The 18427-nt window shown below is 40.0% G+C and overlaps 1 protein-coding gene across 1 annotated transcript; it reads left to right on the forward strand.

Annotated features, from left to right (window-relative positions):
- The first annotated feature begins 1198 nt into the window (after nucleotides 1–1198).
- On the forward strand, nucleotides 1199–18303 carry FBXO28 (F-box protein 28). The gene is made up of 5 exons (XM_065632544.1): nucleotides 1199–1427; nucleotides 7616–7725; nucleotides 8726–8864; nucleotides 11400–11595; nucleotides 13350–18303. The coding sequence occupies exons 1-5, from the start codon at nucleotides 1215–1217 to the stop codon at nucleotides 13742–13744; spliced, it is 1053 nt and encodes a 350-aa protein (XP_065488616.1). The 5' UTR covers nucleotides 1199–1214; the 3' UTR covers nucleotides 13745–18303.
- Nucleotides 18304–18427: the final 124 nt, after the last annotated feature.

Below are 18427 nucleotides of genomic sequence, written 5' to 3' on the forward strand. Positions count from 1 at the left end.
TTAGAAGGGGGGTGGTTAGCAGGTCGAGAGAGGTTCTCCTCCCCCTCTACTCTGCCCTGGTGAGACCTCATCTGGAATATTGTGTCCAGTGCTGGGCCCCTCAGTTCAAGAAGAATAGGGAACTGCTGGAGAGAGTCCAGCGCAGGGCAACAAAGATGATTAAGGGAGTGGAGCATCTCCCTTATGAGGAAAGGCTGAGGGAGCTGGGGCTCTTTAGCTTGGAGAAGAGGAGACTGAGGGGTGACCTCATTAATGTTTATAAATATATAAAGGGTGGGTGTCATGAGGATAGAGCCAGGCTCTTCTCGGTGACAACTAACAGTGAGACAAGGGGCAATGGGTTCAAGCTGGAACACAAGAGGTTCCACTTAAATATGAGAAGAAACTTCTTCTCAGTGAGGGTGACAGACACTGGAACAGGCTGCCCAGGGAGGTTGTGGAGTCTCCTTCTCTGGAGACATTCAAAACCCGCCTGGACACCTTCCTGTGTAACCTCATCTGGGTGTTCCTGCTCCGGTGGGGGGGATTGGACTGGATGATCTTTTGAGGTCCCTTCCAATCCCTCACATTCTGTGATTCTGTGACCTTTAAAGGTCTCTCCCAACCCAAACTATTCTATGATTCTATAAGACTAAGGTGCAAAACCCCGGCTGTGTGGGATGAGGCTGGTGGTGTGAGGAGCCCAGGGCGCCACTGGCACCACAGCCAGCAGCCGCTGCTCGTGTCCCTCACCTGAGGAACCCCCCAGGCCCACGGTGGTGTGTCCCTGAGCGCCCTGACACCCTCCCCAAGCCCCGCTTGTGCTTTCACCCCCTGCTACGCTTGCCGACAGCAAAGCTTCAAGCTTTCGCTACACACGGTACCACAGATTTCTTTCCAGCCGCTTGTTTTAAACCTGCCCTTGGTGGGGTTCCCAGCACCTGGGTGGGAATTTCCGGCAGCCTCCGCCACGGCTCCACCCGGGGCCCTCCCTCGTTCGGCAGGAGGGTGTCCCGGGGCTCAGCCTTCCCGGGGCCGCGCCCCGCGAGGGCAGCCCGCGGCGGGCCTGCAGGCGGCACCGCCCACAAACGGCCGCCCCCTCCCACGCGCTCCGACGCCCCCACGTGGCCAAGGGTGCGCGGGGCGGGGCGTCCCGTCCGGTACACACGGGGGCGGAAGTGTCGTCATGGGAAGGCTCATTCTCCTCCCTCAGCAGAGGAAGGACGGGCGGCAAGATGGCGGCGCCGGAGGAGCGGCTCCTGTCGGACGGGGAAGGCGGCGCCCTGGGCTCGGCGCGGCTCTCCCCGCCCCCGGTCTCGGAGCCTCCCGAGGCTCTGGCGCCCTTGGAGCCGCCGCCTCAGAGCAACACGCTCATGGGGCTGCCCATCGTGGCGATTGAGAGCATCCTCAGCTTCCTGTCCTACGATGAGACAAGCCAGCTCCGCCTGGTAGGGCCCGGGGAGGGCAGGCGGCGGGGCGGGCGGGCGAGGGGTCCCGCTGCGGCCGGGGCCCGGGCCCGCCGGGGGAAGCTCGCCTCGCCGGTCCCGGGGCTGGAGCAGCGCTGGGGGCAGAGGGCGGTGTCTGCGGCCCCCGCCGGGCGGCTGCCCCCCGCCGGGAAAGGGTCGGGGTGGGATGGGGCTTTCTCCCTTCTCCCCTGCCGGCCCTCGGCCTCGGGCACGGGCAAGGAGGTGTGTGCCGCCCTACGTGCTTTCCTAAAGGTCTTTTACCATCTCCTGCTTATTTCGTTTCGCTCGTCCTCTGTGAGAAATTGCCGGGCTGCTGGAGGCTTGTTTTCCCCTGTGACGGCTGTTCTTAGGGGACTAGTCTATTGTGCCTCGTGTGTGTATTTATTTTTACTTATAAAGCTTAAGCCTTCAAGTGTAGGAGATGATGACCCTGCTACTCCAACGGCCCTACCCTATCTAGAAATAAATGGAGGGAGGAGGGAAATATGTAAAAAAGCCATTATCTTCCTGAAAGCCTGCCTGCTTCTTCCAGTTATAGTAGTAGATCTAATAAAAGGTATTACCTCTACTTCTGAACTTTATAATGCCAAAAAAAGAGCAGCTGTCAGTGAGGAGATCAGCGTATATCAGTCTTTAACTGCCTGCGTAAGGAGCCTGATGTAAACTATGACATAATATGATAAGCTGCTGTCTCTTACTGAATTTCTTATGAGGTTGTAAATTGAATAATAGTGAGGGATTTAATGCATAGCTTGTGTAACCCTCAGCAAACTTGCATGTACTGTACTGTTTCTTTTTTAAGAACTCTGTTAGCCTAAACTGGATAATACTAGAAGCATATTTCTGTAGAAAATGAGATGGCTTGTGTCCTGGATCGGCAACCTGAAGTGCTGCATCCTGACTGTAACCATAAACCAAAAGCTCTTCAAGCAAAAAAATCTGTTCTTATTCATACTGCACCAAGAATACCAGTACCTAAATATTTCTAGCATGCTGTGAGTCCACTAAAGACTTTTGCTTCTTCTGTGAGAGTAAGTAGTGCATCTGTGAAAAAGATGTAGTGCTGCCTTTTTGGATTGCAGTCTCTGCTTTGGAGTCCTTAGAGTTTGAATAGAGGGAAGAGAAGTACGTGCACTGTTTGGGAATGCTTAGTGTCGCATGGTCTGTATTGCAACACTATTCACAGCCCTTTGCTGCAACTGTCCAGTTGCATTTTATAAACAGTAGTACCCATGGGAGCTGTCAATAGAAGGGTTTTTTTCTTTCTGTAGGGTGAAGTTAATGTTTGTCAGCAGTGAAGTTAAGAATAGGAAGGATGGTGGTGTAAGGACTAAAACAACTGTTTAATTCTCTGTGCTACTTAAGAAGTGAAATGTAACACTTTTACACTCTCTTATGTAGCACCTGCAAGTTTATTTTTCCAGAAGAAGACTGTCCCTTTCAGAAGTTTCAGAAATATGCAGAACCAGACTGGATAAATACCAACTTTGTCACACACATGGAACAATACTAGTCGTAAAATGAAGGAAACTATAGAGCTGGTCTTTCTCTATTTTTAATTTTTTTGAGTCAGTGACAGCTAAGAAACTTAGTCTCCATCAAATTCCTTACTGTTCCCTGAAAGCACATCAGAAGGTATAACGAGCATTCTTCTGAGAATTACGCTGGTCTCTGTTAACCAGCAGCAGTGTAAAGAATTGAAGCCTTTCTGGTTTGACGTAATCAATTTTGAGTGTAGCTCGTAACCACATCAGCTTGATCAGCGGGGCCTTTCAGATGGCCATTCAGAACTAAAGGTGTTCTTTTGGCAGCTCACTGAGAGAAAGAGACTGGATATTTTGCATAACTCTAGGTGCTGTTGACAGGGAATTAAGGTAGTCTTTAGAAATAACAGTGCCTAGGCATAAATTCGTAATGAAATTTAATTACTTCCAGATTTGAAAGGCTACAAGTAGCCTTGGGAAACACTTGTTTATTCCCACTCTAAGATCTGTCTTACACAAACAGTGAATCCTTCTTCTCTAGAAGAACTGACGCAAGCTGCTTATCAAAGATGAATGGGTATATGAGTAGTATTCTGCTAAAGATACATTGCAGGACCACATTAATTGAATGAAAGGGATTAAATGGCGTATGTCTCATGCATATTAAAAATGTGCCCAAAAGAAGCCTCATCAGCCCCTTAGAATGTGGCATTCCATGGAATAAAGCCTCTTGAGAAGGTAGGAGGATATGATCTGGGACATGACCCATCCTTGGAAACATTCAACTAGATCAGGTTGCTCAGAGCCCCGTCCAGCCTGACCTTGAAGATGTCCCTGCTCATTGCAGGGGGATTGGACTAGATGACCTTTTAAAGGTCTCTCCAACCCAAATTATTCTATGACATCAATCAACCTAAATGAAGTTTGATCATAAATGTGTAGTCACAAAATGTGGATTCCCTTGACCAATCGCTTTGATGCATTCTCTGGATCCCTGCATTGGAAATGGATGTCCTAATCTCTTCTGGATCACCTTATCTCACTGATCCTCTCTCCGCCCCACCTCTCCCCCCCTACCCAAAAAAAAAAAAAAAGAAAACAAACAAACAAACAAACTCGACCAAACAAAACCCCCAGCAAACAAAAGAAAAAAAGAACTCACCCAAAATCTTTCAGTTGAACTGGTGTTGGAGCTATATTTTATACAAGAAGGCAGAGTAAAGAGTTGGCTGGGTTGGAAAATATAGAATGTCAGCAAGTTTTCAGATTAAAATAGAGACAGGAACCTGTATTGTTTATATAGAGCATAATGAGGAGCATAATCTAAAGCTTAAGATCCGTAAGTCTCTTTCTGTCACCAAAGGATGAGGTAAAGAATGTTTCCTGCTTATGATGATTGCCATCAGGAAAGGCAAGACCATGGGCCCCTCATTGTGCAAAGTAGCGCTTGCTTTCCTGAGTGTAATGCTTTCTGCTATTCCTGGTGTTACTGCTTTTTAAAGCATAAGTGAAGCACTTACTGGGTAAGCAGAGAAGTAGTTTTAAAGTAATGGAGACTAAACAATAGGTATTCAGAATGCAGTCTTGTCTGAAATTATGCCTTAGTGCAAATCTTAAGTTCTTAAGCTTTTGTTCGGATAAAGTGAATGAGGGGAAAAGCAGGAGCATTTTGCTTTCAGCCCTTTTGAGTATTTACTTCATCTCCTTCCTCTGATATGTCATTATAAGAGAAACACAGAAAACCTGAAAGATCATTATATCTGAAGCTATAATGTTCCGGGCAAGTTGCAGCCTAGCATGCATGCTGATATGAAGACTTCTTGTACTGTGATTTTTTTTCTTTTTTTTCTTTTTTTTTTTTTTTTTATGACTTACGGAAGCTCTGGAATTTTTACCTGAGTGGGATAATAATGAAATTCTTATATTCCAGTTTCTTTTCACTCACATGTCTGAGCTTGGAAATGCACTTCCATTCAGGCTATTACTACAGTGAGCATGATTAAAAACAAACAATCCACAACCTCCTTCTGTGAACACTCTGAGGAAAGGGTTATCTTGGTTTCTGACACATCAGAAGTGTCTTAGATTCTGCAGCAAACTTGTGTTTATTTTCTGCACAGCTCAAATAAGGACCGATAGCCTTTGGACAGCATGGCTTTAATCTTTCCACAGTTTCCGTAATTCTGTATTTACAGGCATTTCTATTTTAAAGCTTCTTGCCGAAGTCATCAGCATTTTGTCACTTACTTATACTTTACCCTAGAAAGACATTATGAAACATGATGTCTGTGTAGCCTTTAAGAAAAATAATATATATTGAATGTTAAATACTTTAGGATATTTTTATCTCTGTTTTGATATTGGTTATCTGTTGGTGAAGCTTGTAAGAAATAAGACATGCTTGAGGAAAGGGAAGCTGGTAGTAGTTGTCTAGTAGATTGTGTCAGTTTGGTTTTTTACAAATGAAGTAGAAAATTAGTTCTTTCATAGAAGCTGTTATTGCATATAAGTAAGCACGCTAAGAAGCAACCACCTTTTCATTTTGCTTTTTGCATGGACTCAGAATAACTTTCTAATGCTGAAATTTGAACACAGTGCTGGTTGGACTTGACATTTGAGGAAACTTGGGCTTTTTCAGCTTTATGGCTAGAATAAGTAAATATTCCAAAAATTTGCAAATAAAAATATGAGCAAGTTTAACTTTTTACTTTCTTATGGTCCGTTGAATAGCAAGTATTAAACTATTTGGACTAATATGAACACTTAAAAGTGTAGTAATTCTACTTTGCATATGACTTCTGACTATGCAGTCTAAAAGAGGTATATTGTTCCTATAAACAGAGGTGCTGCATGGTTTAAATGGTGACTTCAGGAACCAGCTGAGAATTGAGGTGATTGGTAAAATAAGTTGCAGACAAACATTTTTGGTTTCTGCTGGTACCTGTTATCTGTTCAGTGTCTGTGTTCTAGACTGATTATTTGCACAAATATGGGTCGTGTCCAGACATCGGAGCAGGTAATTCTTCATGCTGCGAAGCGTAAGTGAATGAGCAAGACTAAAAAACCCGGTGTTCAAGAAATCTAGTGTTAGCCATTGTGATCTACTCTCTGGGATGTGGGAGGGCTTCAGCACCCTGAAAAGTCCCTGCTGCCACCAGGTGTCAGTGCACACAAGGTGAAAATCCCTCTTTCTGTGCTTCCTCTGAATTGGTAGCCAATAGTATCTATAGGATTGTTTTGTGTTGAATAATTGCCTTGCTAACACAGGCCTTGTGCAGGTACCAGTTCTGAGTTCCGGGGATTGGTAGCATTAGCATCACGTTGCAAAGTCTTGTACTCAAACACGGCCTCAGATCTAGGCAGCCCTAATGCAGCTAATATTTTCAAAGAAACGTGACAATTTCCTCCTTCCTGTAGTTGAAGGGCTAGCGTTATAATTTTTTTTTTTTATATGCTGGAGATGGTTTAGCTGATTCGGTGAGTGAGGAGAGTGCTGAGGCTGTACCTCTGTAGTCAGCCTGGCTCAGCCTGCTCCCTTGACTGATAACAAGGAAGATCTAATACAAAGGAGCACAGACAGATTGACAGCAATTGCTGTTAATACAGATATGTTTGAAAATGGTATGTTCTTACTCACAGAACTTGAGCTAGCTGTGGCTAGAGGAAGACTCACAGAAAGTAGAATTTCTTTAAGTAGCACCTCCATATAAAGAGAAAATAGTTGCAGGCTTTTCTGTGAGAAGTGAGAATCTTCTTCCGCAAGGTATAAACTTACATAGACCTTAAAATTATGAAATGAGTAGTGTATGGAGGGAAGAAGTGTGTATTTTAAATTTTTTTTTTAAAAAAAGGCAAAGCTAATCCATTGGAAAGTGGGGTCACAGTGGGAGTTGTGCAGTTTAGTATAAAAAAAACCTCAAACAATTTCAAAGTACAGTTGGTTCACTAAGCCATTGCATCTTCAGAACTAAATTGCAATTGCTTTAAAATCTTGTAAGATTTGGCTTTGTCTTGTAACTGGTTACTCTGTGAAGGTTTAAATTTAGCAGTTTATTATATTTCTGCAGCTATTATTGTCCTTTCTCCCTGCATCTGTGGGGAAAAAACGAGGCTGTTTGCATCCAACATAGCAAATAAAGGAATCTGTTAAACAAAGAAGAAAAGACCTTTTTTATATGAAAAGGAATCTTGTTTCACATGCATTGCATACGTTTTTTTAAATTTAATCGTGGCTGTCTTCAAAAGCATGAGCCTTAAATACTGAGAGAAAACCATCATGATTTCTTGTTTTTAAAGACTTCTTTTTTGAGACTACAGGATATTAACTTGATCTACCAGAATCACTCTGGAGACCCAAGTTAAAACCTAGACACGGGCATTTGCAGCTTCCATTAAAATCAGAGGAAATTGTATCTCCATATATATGGGTGGCATTCAGCCTACTGTCTTGTTAGGCAATATCAGGAGATGAATTTGTGAACTGCGTGGAACATAGCGAGTCCTTTTTGGAGTGTCATCGTTGTTAGAGTTGGTGATGCCTTAAGCTCAACTGCAGTTTCTGCTTCTTGAAATGGAGCAAAAACTGGTAAGAGAATCTTTTACTACCCAGCAGTATGCATAAGATAATAGTAGAAGTGACTTGTGGCCTTAACTGAGCCTTAAGTTTTTCTTTTTACATTAATATAGGTTTGTAAGCGAATGGACTTGGTTTGCCAGCGAATGTTAAATCAGGGATTTCTGAAAGTGGAAAGATACCACAACTTGTGTCAAAAGCAAGTTAAAGCTCAGCTCCCAAGGTATGTACCAGTTAAACTTAAATGTGCTACATTATTTTAAGCAGAATATTGAAAAGGAATTTATTGCTTGTTAATTCCGCTTACATATCTCGGAAGTTTGAGTCGCATTTGTTTTTATTTCACTCTTTTCCATATGTACCTTGAATCTAAGATCTAATTACAGAATAATAATGTAGATGAATGTAAGCTGTCATATACTAGAAACTGGACTATTGGAAAGTGTCTCTGGTATTTTAAACAGAGGAAAGAAGTCCTGTATTACTCAACTGTTCTGGCAAATCAAGCAAGGACTCCTAGGAATGAATAAATGCCATTCCTTTTCAAGACCAACTGCCTTCACTGATGATTTATCTATGACTACTGAAAAAAAAAAAAAAAAGTTTTTCAGTGCTAAGGATTAAACAGGGGAAAGGGAGGTGGGTTTGATGTGTGAGCTTTACTGGGAGCCAGTTTACCACTGAAGCAATGTCTTTTATCCTCTTTCCGGTGAGTAAGTGCAGCTGCCACTGTGTCCTAGCAGATTTCCCAATCAGAGTGAAGAAAATAAATGCTACTTACTGTAGAGATCTTTTGTCAAAAGAGCTTGTATCTCAACCTAAACTTTGTAGCAAGCACTAATAATATATTAAATTTGTCAACTGCATTGAAATATTAACTGTAGGAATGGGGGTTGATAAAAATGTTCGCACCAACTCAAGGTCTACTGCTAATTAGTACTGAAATTTTGCTTTTAAATAGTCCTACATTAAATGTAGAATTTATGGATCACATAAGATGTAGTAATTATTTAGAGAACTAGTTTTGTCTAAGAAAGCATAGTATGCCATTACTAGCTGGTTCTCAATCTATCAGGTGTTTTTCCTTGAAGACAGAACTAATGTTAGTGGTTACATTTTCAAACCTCAGAGGATTTTCAGGGTGAAATGAACCTGAGCGATTGTTACAGTTTCATTTTGTTGACTCATTGTTAAATCAGTGTTGCTAATGGTCTATCTTCTAGACGGGAGTCAGAAAGAAGAAACCATTCGTTAGCTCGTCATGCAGACATCCTTGCTGCTGTGGAAACGAGGCTCTCTCTGTTAAATATGACTTTCATGAAGTATGTGGATTCCAATCTCTGTTGCTTCATACCTGGAAAGGTAAAATGTAGACTATATTATGTGAATGTGTATCTGTGCTTGAAAAATACAGTTGTGTAACTTAACCTGGGACAGCTGGGGCAAATTTTTATTTATTTATTTATATGTATACTGAAACTGTTTCAGATACTTGCAAACAAAAACACAAGTCAATACTCTGCTGTAGCAGGCAGTCTGAAATGAATGAACCAGACCCTATCTAAATATTAATTATTTTAAACTTGATTTCCATTTTTCCTTAGATTCTCTCCTAATTCTGGCATTTGGCTTGTGGTATATACATCCTGTAACACCTTTTACAAGAAGCACATGATATGTAGGGTTTAATTCTGAATTTTAATTGTACACAACAGCTAGATTCCAGGTCATCAGAAGATGTAGCAATTTAGACTAATTCAACACTAAGCACTTAGTCAATCAGGAAGATTTTTGGCACTTTTCGTAAGGGTTTGAGTACTTCAGATTAATTGAATTAAGATATTTAGTATGTGGAAACACTATTCAGTATTACAGCAGATGGGATATTTTTGTACAGTAGGTGGAATTAGTTTTGTATGTAGACAAAGTGTGTTAAAAATATTAATGCTACTAGACAATTCTGGTGTTTCAGAATACTACTCCCAACATAAAATATAAATTATGCAAGCAAGATATACATTGGAGGTACCACTGTTTTACAAGCTGTGAAAACAGAAGTGCACAGGTGAATTGACAAAATCATAATCTGAGGGAGATTGGTACAGCTCAGGGTTGAAACAAGATCCGTGAACACGAGCCTAATGCTCTATTAATTGGTCTGTCCGTGTAAGGTTTGGATACGTTGGTATTATTCTTTCATGGGCAGATAACTGAATTGCACCGGGATGAATGGAAAAGATAGCTGTTGGGTTCAGGTGCAGCACAGCAGGCATTTCTGCATTCAGTATGGTAGGACAGGCTGTTGGCATGAAGTGTATTTTTATCTTGGAGGTAACTTGATTTCTGTACACTCTTGTTGACTTTAACTCATTTAAAATTAAATCATTATAGTTGATTATTTTTATGCTTATTTGACTTTATATTTTATATATAGTATATTTTTTTAAATGTAATACAACATAAAGTCAAACTTCAGTCCTTGATACTTGCATAGTAAATGGAATACTTAAATGTTGCCTTACTTTTTTGAGGAGCAGACAGAAAGGCAATACTCAGTCTAGACCTGGAGCGTGCAGGAGCTGGGGAAGTGAGCTTGCCAGCCATTTTCCTTGTGGGCACTGAGTCATAAAGACCTTGTTTGTATTCTGATACAACAGCTAAAATGTTTTTTTAAATTACTTATGTAGTGTATGGGCTTGCTGGCAGCACTGCGCTCTCAGCACAGTTACCAAGTCACCAGAAAATCCTATTTTGATCAAGCAGATTCAAGGCTTAGTGTTCACTTAGAGTCAGTGGTTCCCCCCGCACCTGCCTTGCTCCACACAGGAAATTTTGTTTGAATTAAACTGCCACAGAATTGTCAGGAAGTGGATTTGTGTTAACATACGTGAGTCTTGATTTGAGTTTCGGCATACTGTGTGAGGGTTCCTGGTGATAGCAGAGCGCTGCTGCAAGATTTTATATTGAGGATGGCGGGAGAATGCTTTGAAGTTATTGTTGCTAACATGATGTAGTGTGGGTAAAATTAGAGAAGTCTTTTGTAAGCTTATTGTGTGATGAGACACTGATCTTGTTTGTCTTTTGCAACATTTTAGCTAAGCTTCCTTTATTAAAACACAAGGTGCAACTGTATTGTCTTATCTATGATTCTGAGTCCTTAAGGTATGTCTTCCTCAGGAGACTCTTCAACCATTCTTAATCCTGTGCAAAATACTTGTGTCTGTAGTTTGGGTAATGAGAGCCCAGCACTCCTATCTTGACCTGCCTCCGATAATGCATAATTAGCGGGACACCTTCCATCTCTGTATCTCTCCTAACCAAAGGGCTTGTTTGTCAAACCTGTTAAGAGAGTGCTTATGTTCTCTCTCAGTAGTGGATTGATGTTTTTTAAATTAATGTATTTTGGACTTCACCTGAATTTTCTGTATTTTGGGTGTATGCGAGTATTTATTTACAGCTCTTCGGACTGACATAATGATAATTTGTGCTATTCCATTCACGTGTTTTTTATGCCTCGTTACTGGCTGGGGGAGTGACTGTTCTGCATTACAGCTTAGAGTATCTTGCTTCAGGTTCTCCAAAAAGAAGTAATTATGCTCTGCTGAGTATAGGTTATATAACTTAGAACTCAAGTATGCACGTAGTAAAACAAAATTTCACACAATGAGCATTGTTTCATGAGTTTGAAGAGAGCTATTATGATTGATCAAGTGAGTAGCTTCTCTGATACCTCACAAAGAGTACTTCACTTCAAAAAGCTGATCTAGGACTGAAGCACACAGTGGTATGCAATGTAGTGTAGTAAAAGCCCCTGAATATATTCAGCCAGCACTTCTAGAATGATCTGAAATAATCTTGCCTTTATCAGAAAATCCTAATTCTTCTTAAATGTTTTAGGTAATAGATGAAATTTATCGTGTGCTAAGGTATGTAAACTCTACAAGAGCTCCTCAGAGAGCTCATGAAGTTCTTCAAGAACTAAGGGACATTTCCTCCATGGCTATGGAATATTTTGATGAGAAGATTGTTCCAATACTGAAAAGAAAGATGCCTGGGTCAGATGTATCGGGACGTCTGATAGGAACTGCCCCAGGTATTAATTCCAATGTATAGTTAAGTTTTATTTAGTTTTTCTGTAAAAATTCACAGCACTGTTATATTTTTAAAGCTCCCTCCCTTAAATGCGAGCTTTAAGAATGACAACTGAAAATCATTTGTTTTGAAATTTAAGGAGCCTTTGTACTACCAAAAGAACAGTCACTTGAATATATGTTAGAATTATGCATAGTGTGTATTCATTAAACAAATGCTTTTGTGCCACCAATGAATGAGACTTTATCATTGCACTTGGTTGAAATTTGGCACATGAGATGACAACTTGCTGCCTTTTATTTTTAGGAGAATTGGCAAATGAATTAGCCTAAGCTGTCATAGTGCATAGAGAGCTAGAACATACTTAATGTGCTTTTTTTTTTTTTTATTTTCCTGGGGCGCTAGTGTATCACTAACAAGCAAAATACTTACGAGTAATAGTGAAAAGGCAATTGAAACAACAGTCTACAAATAAACAATTAAACTGGTCCTTCATATAATCTGTCAGACTTCCCAGAACTTTTGTGAACCAAAGTCTCAGGTGGTTGCCTCATATAATGGCCAAAAGCAAAAGGTGGTTAGAACTATGGTGTTATCCCTGTGCTGAACATCTTCACACTTCTTAGGAACTGTGAAATTAACTCTCTGAAGGGATAACTTAATAGAAATTAAACGTAATTACATCTTAAGCAAAAATTATAGGCATAGCTGTAGGAGCTGCTTGTTGTTACTGGTATGTCCTGTCCATCCTCTTAGCCATAAATATGTATACCACCTCTTAATTATATCCCGTTAATTACACATCAATTCCATTGAGTCTCTCAGTTGAGAAAGCATTGCCCAAACCATAGTTGATGTCAATTGGCTTTTCAAGGCTTTATGTGGCATAAAAATGCCTCTCCTGTATGGAGGGAGGAGCATAACCCCTGTAATGGCCACCCTTTAGTGTCACCAAAGTAAAGCTGTGCTGGCATCATAAAGGCAAAAAAAGAGGAGGACGACTGTTCTAGGCTGTTCCAGACTGTTCTGTCTTTGTAGTCCTTAGAAGTTTCACCTTACTTGCACAGCATTGCTAGAAGAGTAAAATGGTAGAAAAAGTGATATATTTTATGACAGAAAAAGTGCAAGACACATTACATAGCAGCTGCTAGTCTCCTTGATTTGCAGGACCTTAGTTAAAATCAACATTCCCAAGCTCTAATTCTAGTATGGTTTTAGTACTTAGGAAGAGTGATTCTAAAGAAGCATGGAAAAGAATTTAGTTTCTTCTAAAAAGTTAAGCTCCAAACTGCAAAATTTTAGAACTTCAGCTGTCTACAACTAAGACAGCAGAATAGTACTGCTCTATTAAAATATATTTATTTAATATAGCTATTCTGTAATAAGTAATTCATAGACATGTTGTGGGTTTTTGACTTAACATCTGTGACAATAAGTCTAGATGACAACATCATATCTCTACATAATTTTTGATACAGCAAAAGGAGGGAGGCTTATATACAGATAATGAATGATGAGCTGTTTTCCAGACTACTGAAAATTGAGGTATTTTAATTAAACTAATTGTGCTATGAGATACCATATGCTCTTGTTAGACACTTAAATGACTGTAAATCTGTTTACATGTTCACATAACTTTCAAGCGGTATTCATATTCATGTTTAGAGAGTGGGGATAAGCAAAATATGAAAACTGGGATGCAATTTCTACCTTTGTCTTAAAGTTGTAGAGGATTAATCAGAGTTTCCTCTGAAGTTCCAGGGCCTTCTGCAGCACTGACAACAATGCAGCTGTTCTCCAAGCAGAACCCTTCGCGACAGGAAGTCACCAAACTCCAGCAGCAAGTAAAAGCGAATGGCACGGGCTTGACGGCACTAAAGCGGGAAATCTCAGAGCTTCGCATCAAAGTGCAAGAGCAACAGAAACAACTCCAAGATCAAGACCAGAAACTGCTAGAGCAAACCCAAATCATAGGTGAACAGAACGCCCGGTTGGCTGAGCTTGAACGCAAGCTGCGAGAGGTGATGGAGAGTACAGTAGGAAATTCGTCAGGTTCTGGCTCAAATGAACAATCTCCTAGAAAACGGAGGAAGGCGGTTGAATCCACAGACTGTCCTAGGAAATCTAAACGCCTTCGAAACAGAAAATAACTCGGGAGTAAATGTCGCCTTCAGGAGGATACACTGCTTTAGTAGCCCAAGCAGGTTTGCTTGTGTGGATACTGTGACTAGCTTCATGGTGTCCCTTAGGCTGCTGGCTCTTCAAAACACCACTTAGACTTGAAGAGTAATTTTATTTCATTGAGACTTTTCCCCTGCTTTCTGTATGGGTGGGCCTAATGCACAGAATCTTTATGATTTGCAATAGTTACATACTAACCAGACCTGCTCTGTTATGTTTTGATGGGTTAATCTTTTTTTTTTTCTGTGCAGATGTGTTTAAAGTAAACTTATTTGTGTTTATGCATATGTTCACATAAAATCTTAAATAAATTCAGTCTTAACTGACTAAAAAGTTAAGCTTAAAAACAGATGTCCTGTTCACTTGAAGGAAAGATCCACTTTTAAAATCTTGTTTTAGAGAACTTGACCTTTTTTGTTACAAGTGACCTTGTCCGGAATGTCTGAAAAGTAGTTAATACTTTTTGGGGTTCTCTGTAATGAGTAAAACTGACTTCTTAAGCTACAGTATTGGCTATATATTTTTGTAAACTTACAAGGAAGGGCCTTCTATCCAGTCTTCACATGCACACACCCTGGTTCTAGGTCTTGGGAGCCATATTCCACATTTGCATGGATAGATGCATGTACAGCTTAGCCTGCTAGAAGCACTTGCCTGAAATTGTTCTTAACTCTGGGAGAGAGCACAGAGACTTACAAAGCAATTGCTTTGTTCCTCAGCCATGACTTTGCATCTGCTTTCCGCACACCTGCTTGCATACAATGAGGTGATCTTATGAAGCCAGTTGCAGGTGAGCTGGGATCCAGGCTCTCTGCCACTGTCACTGCCTGTAAACTGCAGGTACCGTTAGCCAAAGCTGGAGAATTGAGAAGCTGCCTTGATTCACAGGCCAACATCTAATTAAGTATCAAACAAATTGTCCCTACGATAACCAAGCTCAGGGGGACGCCACTGGAATTAAATGCTGTATTATGGAAAAAACTTAAAACTATTTTGTGTGTATGTGTGGGGGTGGGGTAGGTGGGATGGAGATTTCTCTGTAACACTGACAATATTCAAAGCTTTCCTTTCCTGAAAGATAAATCACTTCAGACAAAGCTTTAATTTCTTTTGCACTTCTGTTTTGAGCTTGTAACTGGAAAAGCATGTCTTGCACTGTTCAGTCTCTCTGGTCACTTTAACAACCTCAGAGTTGTATACAGTGTTGTTGTGGGTTTTTTTCTCCATCTGTATATTTTTGGAACCTTATACAAATACCATTGTCCTTGGTTTTGTTTTAATGTACTAAACTATATAGCTTTACTGTTTGACTTTTTTTTAAAATCAGCTGCTACTTTGGCTTTGGATGGTACTGAATTCAACTTTGTATGGCACTAAAAATGCAAATGCTGCATTTGTAGCTGTTCAAAATCTTGATACTATTACCATGGGTACGAGTTATTCTTACATTTTGTATGGCTGTCAATTTAGCATAGTGGTTGTATTCAAATCACCAAACAAATCAGAAATTGTCTGGTCAAATGTTATGTAGTTGTGGGAAGTGATGTTTTTCCTGAAACTTCAGCTGCCATTTTTACTTCTAAAACATACCAGCTCCCATCAGAAGTAACACTGCAAATGCCTAATTTTTGGAAGACATTTAATTTTTAAGTAAACTTGTTGGATAGTTTGAGTCTTCTAAAAAAAGGCATGTTTCTTAGGAAAAGCATCGAGGAAGTGGTAAAAGGTTATGTGGAAGAAAGGTCAAACTGTTAAAGGAGCATTTGCTACTACTCGTCTTTTATGGCTCAGAATTTTTTTACTGTTAAAGATCTCTTTAGGCAGATGTCTGCTGTCAGTTTAAATTTACTGGCATGTACTTTATCTCTTAAAAAAATAATAATTTTGAATCAAAGGGTCAGCATGATAACTATAATTACTGTGTATCATTTGATACAAATTCATTTAATAGTCATTCAAGATGACAAATACATGTAATGGTCTAATTACCAGACAGTTGTGGTTAAATACTTTTACACAAGTAGAAACCTGTGAATTGCATTTACTTTAAAAGTTTATTCATACATCCCTTAATATCTTTCACTTTAATTTCTTTATTCATTCTTAGAAGATGCAGACAATTTCCCACACCTTCACAGTATACAAATAGTTTTAGGTTATTTGAAATTACTATTTGTTTATATGTCAGTGAATCTCTAATGGTGTGTAAACTGAGCTGTAAAGAGCAACAGTGGCCTATTGTTAACATGAAACATTCTCTGTGATGGTGCCAACTTGGAACCTTCAGTTCAAGGAAGTATCACGTACTGGAAATTTCCAGGTGCATCCTGATCCTCTGTACCACAAAACTTAACGGGTAGAGGGGGTGGTTATGAAAAAGCTCTGAGAAATGCCACAACAAACATTCACCACTGTTTCCTTTTCACTTCCTGGGGAGGGAGAGAGACACCAGAATCGGATGTCTCTCAGACTGGGATATACACCAGTGGTATACATGGAATGTAGAAAACAGAATGAGCTAATCCCTTAGAGAAAATACCTGGAACTTTAATTTCTGACACCATATTATCTCTTATTAAATAAAAAGGATGCATTTTGCAATATATAAACAACCTGATATATAGTCTGAAGTAAAACTAAATCACTTTTGACTATAGATTTCTATGCAAGCTTACATGAGTTGGTAAATCAGCCTCAAAAACTCCAGTATTAGTAGTGATCAGTGGCTGTATAATCTGTTCAAGGAAAAAGCTCAAACTAGTGACACTAAGATGTAGTTTACAAAGTTACATGGAAAAATCATTTTATTTGCAGCTAGTGTTCAGTTTTAGTACTTGTAGCAAGGGCTGAAACTGGACGTCTCAGGGTTGAACAAGAAAGCAATAAGAAATGTCTTTAATAGTTTCTTAAAATAGCTTAAAACTACTGAGGCTAGATTTCCTTCTTTTCAAGCTTGCTTTTTAAAATTTTCCTTCTAAAAGATAAGCAGGTTGCTCTGTCAACTGCATTTTGTTTCATTTTTTTTTGTTTTCATTTACAAATTTGTGTATCTAGTGAACATGGTGAAAATGGTACCCTAAGATACCACAGTGGTACTTTTTTGAGGGAGAAGCTGTTTGCAACCACGTCTTGCTCCCCAAATTGAACAACTTGTATAAAAATGCAGTATGCAATCGCCTTGTAAAGAAGGGCTAATAGATGTAATAGTTGAAAGCCCTGAAGGAAGAAAGACTACTTAAGATAAAATTCTCAGATTAAAGAACAGAGAGAAACAAATGTTATCTCCAATCCTGACACTCGCCATAGCAAGTTAATCACAATAGTTCATTAATGTTATGAAGATGCCTTCATGCAATTTCTTAAAAGATAACACTGTATTGAATAGAAACTTCGTTGCTATTACTGAGATCTTTAACAGTTAATTGTGGGAAGCACTATGACCGCCTAAGGAATTTCAACATCAAGAGCCTCTTGAAAATAGGGTGACGTAGGTTGTTTTCAGATAGGTGAGAACTACCTGATTTCTTGGTGTTCCTGATGGTTTTAAGAACTGGCAAATTACAGTATGGATTGTTATTCATAAGTAAATTCAGTTTGAAATATTTTATAGCAATATGTCTGCTAGTTGTGAACTATTCTGATGCTCTGCAGCTCCATTTCTATGTGACTTTGCACCATACCTGGACGAGCTCACTTCGCTGCACGCTCTCCGCTCTTGCAGTTGTGTTTTCTGGATCTCACCTGCCTGGCTGGACGGGAATGTGCTGCCAGCCTTGGTTTACATCGAGGATTTTTGTTCTAGCTTTGTGCCAGCTGAAGATACACTACGTACCGGATCTCTTTATCTTCAGAAGGGAAAATGTCAGATACAAAACCTGTTAGCTTGCCGAAGACCTAATAGATCTGGATTTGTTATATGGACTGCTTAAGCCAGAAAGGCACAGTGATTAAATAGGAAAAATACTTTGCACTCCAATTAATTTTTCCAAAACTTTAATATTTTTTTTAGTTTTTTGGCTGCTATGGAATGTTTAGTTTATAAATCTGGGCTCTTCTCGTTAATTACCCTACTGAAACCTGTGACCGTTTACAAACATATATACATTTGCGGTGCCATAAACCTGCCTCTGTGTACCCAACTCTTGATACTCTGTCTCTCCTCCAATGCTCCTCGCGACAGCTGCAACCTTCCTTATCAGCAGACACATTTGTTCTTTTGGCAGGATCCTTCCCATGAATGAGAAGGTCTCTAACACAATGTTGGATAGCAGTGCTAATATTTGAACTACAACAAGATGGGAACATTATATACAGTGTTTAGAGTGCAGCTGAGCGAAACACTTGTGATCCTGGCAGTTTTGCAGTGAGCTTCTGCACTGGTAACTCAAAAGCACTTCCTGGTTTATTGTGAAGTGGTCACTGAGCAAGAAGTAAAACTGAACATCTTTTGCAAGGACAAAGTACCTTGATGAAATCTAAGCATCTGTTTTACCTCTTATGCTGTACCAGCTCGTACAAAGCCTACAGAATTCAGCGCATGACTAAGGGGGGAAAAGCTGTGAATAAACTTTTCCATCTCTCCTCTACTTGCTCCCCTTTTCATTTCTAATTTGTATCCCAGTATGCACAGGTTAAAAATGCATGTAAACAAA

Source organism: Caloenas nicobarica, chromosome 3 (genome assembly GCF_036013445.1).
Source record: "Caloenas nicobarica isolate bCalNic1 chromosome 3, bCalNic1.hap1, whole genome shotgun sequence".
Taxonomy (NCBI): domain Eukaryota; kingdom Metazoa; phylum Chordata; class Aves; order Columbiformes; family Columbidae; genus Caloenas; species Caloenas nicobarica.

Coding starts and splice junctions, on each gene's coding strand:
- FBXO28 (XM_065632544.1), top strand. CDS start 1,215: ATGGCGGCGCCGGAGGAGCGGCTCCTGTCGGACGGGGAAGGCGGCGCC. Junction 7,726..8,725: donor GTTAAAGCTCAGCTCCCAAG/GTATGTACCAGT, acceptor TCTATCTTCTAG/ACGGGAGTCAGAAAGAAGAA. Junction 8,865..11,399: donor GTTGCTTCATACCTGGAAAG/GTAAAATGTAGA, acceptor TAAATGTTTTAG/GTAATAGATGAAATTTATCG.